At 43.9% G+C, this 3,163-nt stretch overlaps 1 protein-coding gene across 1 annotated transcript in view; it reads right to left on the bottom strand.

The window, feature by feature from the left end:
- The window catches only part of LOC108805008 (regulator of cell cycle RGCC-like), a 10,324-nt gene extending 9,092 nt beyond the window's left edge, over positions 1–1,232 (bottom strand). The window contains exon 1 of the mRNA XM_018576962.1: positions 1,205–1,232. Within this exon, the coding sequence (XP_018432464.1) occupies positions 1,205–1,217 (13 nt within the window). The 5' untranslated portion in view covers positions 1,218–1,232. The remainder of the gene's footprint in view (positions 1–1,204) is intronic.
- Between the last annotated feature and the right edge of the window lie 1,931 nt (positions 1,233–3,163).

The raw sequence follows: 3,163 nt of genomic DNA, 5'->3' as shown, positions 1-3,163 counted from the left end.
AAGCCAACATATACACACATTTAAATAATTAAATAATTAAGCTTGGAATAAATAAAATCGGTCAATATAAAAACAAAAAAGTATTAAAAAAAAATAAAAATAATCCTCCTTAAGCAGAACCCTATGCCCACAGGTAACCCCCAGCTGATCCAGAGGAACTTCTATTGATCATAGACTTTGTTACTGGACCAAGTAAATAATAGACACACACAATTAAAAACATAAATAAATAAATCGCAGAATAATTGGTCAAATCAAATTTTTTTTAAAAAAAATGTAAAATAGAAAAAAAAAATCTGAACCCTATGCCAACAGTTGATCCAGAGGGACCTCCTTGGATTTAGATACTTTTGTTACTGGACCAAGCAAAAGTACACAAACTTAAATAATTAAGCTGGGAATAAAATTAAAAAAAAATTGGTTGATATAAAAACAAAAAAGCATAAAAAAAATAAAAAAAACCTTCATAGGCAGAACCCTTCATATGGCCACAGTTGATCCAGAGGAACTGTTGTTGATTAGATACTTTTGTTACTGGACCAGGCAAACATACACACACTTAAATAATTAAATAATTAAGCTTGGAATAAATAAAATCGGTCAATAAAACAAAAAAGTATTTAAAAAAATAAAAATAATCCTCCTTAAGCAGAACCCGATGCCCACAGGTAACCCCCAGTTGATCCAGAGGAACTTCTATGGACTATAGACTTTGTTACTGGACCAAGCAAATAATACACACACACTTAATAAAACATAAATAAATAAATCGCAGAATAATTGGTCAATCAAAAAAATAAAAATAAAAAAAAAAATAGAAAAGATCTGAACCCCATCCCCACAGTTGATCCAGAGGAACTTCCATTGATTTAGATACTTTGTTACTGGACCAAGCAGACATACACACACTTAAATAAATAAGCTGGGAATAAAAAAATAAAAAAAACGGTCAATCTACAAAAAAAAAAGAGTAAAAATTAAATTCAATAATAAAAAACTATCAAAAAAAAAGCCAAACGTTCTGAACAGACTTTCTAACAACGTCCAGAGGACAGTCCTCGTGATCGTCTCCATCACATGCTGATATCATTCAAAAAATTATTATTTTTAAAATAAAAAATAAATAAAAGGTAAAATAAGGTGTTTTTTTGGCTTTAGTTCTCTTTTTTGGGTGACAGGAGCACATGAGGAGCGTCCGCCTTACCTTTCCTGTCCATGGCTCCTCTCTCTCCCCTCTGATCTCTCTAGCAGCACACGGAGTCTGGTCTTCTTGGTAGGCTCGCCCCGTGTGCTCCGGGTAGACCAATCACAGAGGAGGACGAGTCTGGCTGAGTCTTCTCCTAGATGTGGTCTGTGAATGGAAACACCACCCGGCTGTGAGTTTCATGGCAGCAGAAACCCGGACACAAGATGTCAGGCAGACGGGGGCAACCAAAATTAAGATAGGAGCTACTAGAGTGTTTGGGTTTCGGTTGGAGAAAAGGTGGCAACCCTAGTACCACCGCCTGCACCTCATGGTCTACCAGTACCCCCCGCTGTACCTCATGGTCACCAGTACCACCTAGGGTTGCCACCTGTCCAGGATTCACCTGGACAGTTCGGGTTTTGAATGCTGTGTACGGGTTTCATGGCAGCAGTCACCTCATGGACTACCAGTACCACCCCCCTGCACCTCATGGTCTAACAACACCACCCCTGCACCTCATGGTCTACCAGTACCACCCCCAGCACCTCTTGGTCTGCCAGCACCACCCCCATGCACCTCATGGTCTAAAAGCACCACCTTCTGTACCTCATGGTCTGCCAGTACCACCGCCTGCACCTATTGGTCTGCCAGCACCACCACCTGCACCTTGTGGTCTACCAGAACTATCTCCCTGCACCCCATGGTCTACCAGCACCACCCCCCTGAACCTCATGGTCTACCAGCACCACCCCCCTGAACCTCATGGTCTACCAGTACCACCTCTTGTACCTTAGGTCCTGTCCACCCGGAAGGATAAACCCTTTAACCACAGAGGTTCCGCCATTTAGGAGTGGGTGTGTCAGTGTTTCTGGTCTGTGTAATCCTAAAGCAGAGAGTTCAATTTCCACAGCCGTCTATCAGAAAAAGAGACCGGATGTTTCTCTGCTTGAGATTTACTTACAGGTCCCCTTCCTTGCACCTCGTGGTCTACCGGCACCATCCCCCCGCACCTCGTGGTCTACCGGCACCATCCCCCCGCACCTCGTGGTCTACCGGCACCATCCCCCCGCACCTCGTGGTCTATCAGCACCATCCCCCCACACCCTACCGGCACCACATGCTCTCTGTGAGCGACTATGTGGCCCTGAGGAAGGGACTCTGCGTCACCCCGAAACGTTGGCTTTATGACGCCTGTGACACATTGCTTCAATCAATAGGCAAGCAACGATATGCTTCTGGTGAGTGCTGGTGATCTTCATCTTCTTTTGGAACCACGGCGCTATCCGTGCGATCACTGCAAGCACCACAACTATACTGAGGACCTATCAGGATTCCCCCAATGCTAGGGGTTGCAAGGTGTGGGGACTGCAGGACCAGGGTGACAACACTACCACTTCATAGAGGGAAGGTGGTTTAGCGTTGTCACCCTCTGATGGGAGGCTGTGAAAAAAACTTGTACTTATATCACAGTATGTCCTCCCTCTTTCGATAGGCGTCATTCAATTCAAAAGACTGAGGACATCTGGTGGTGAAAAGGGAGTACTGCGGGTGACAGTGCTGGAGGAGGTTAGTCTTGCACTTTGCACCCAGCAATAGGTTTACATGCGATCTATAGCTGCCGAACTGCATTGGATGGAATGGAGGGGGGATTGTCATATATCTGATGGCTCTGTCCGCACAGCTGCAAGATGAACATGCTAGTGCACTATGTGCGGTTGCATCGGTTTAGTTTTTGAGTGGGTGACAACGCTGCTCCTGCAATGAGACACTAAAGGAGCAGTTGTCACCCTTTGTCAGGAAGCAGGTTCACTAGATAAAATTGCAAAACTTTATTAAAATAAAGCCTGCAAACAATATTATTGCAACTGTTATATATTTTTTGTCAACTCTCCCCTATAAACCTGCAAAGAAGCTGCGCACACAATGAATGTATGGAGTCCTCTATCACCTACACACAGCAATGCACAGCATAGCACC

The sequence above is a fragment of the Nanorana parkeri genome, unplaced genomic scaffold (genome assembly GCF_000935625.1).
Source record: "Nanorana parkeri isolate BGI_ZX_2015 unplaced genomic scaffold, ASM93562v1 scaffold81, whole genome shotgun sequence".
NCBI lineage: Eukaryota > Metazoa > Chordata > Amphibia > Anura > Dicroglossidae > Nanorana > Nanorana parkeri.
The sequence above is the reverse complement of the archived record's forward strand: the minus strand, read 5'-3'. Positions and strand labels throughout refer to the sequence as shown.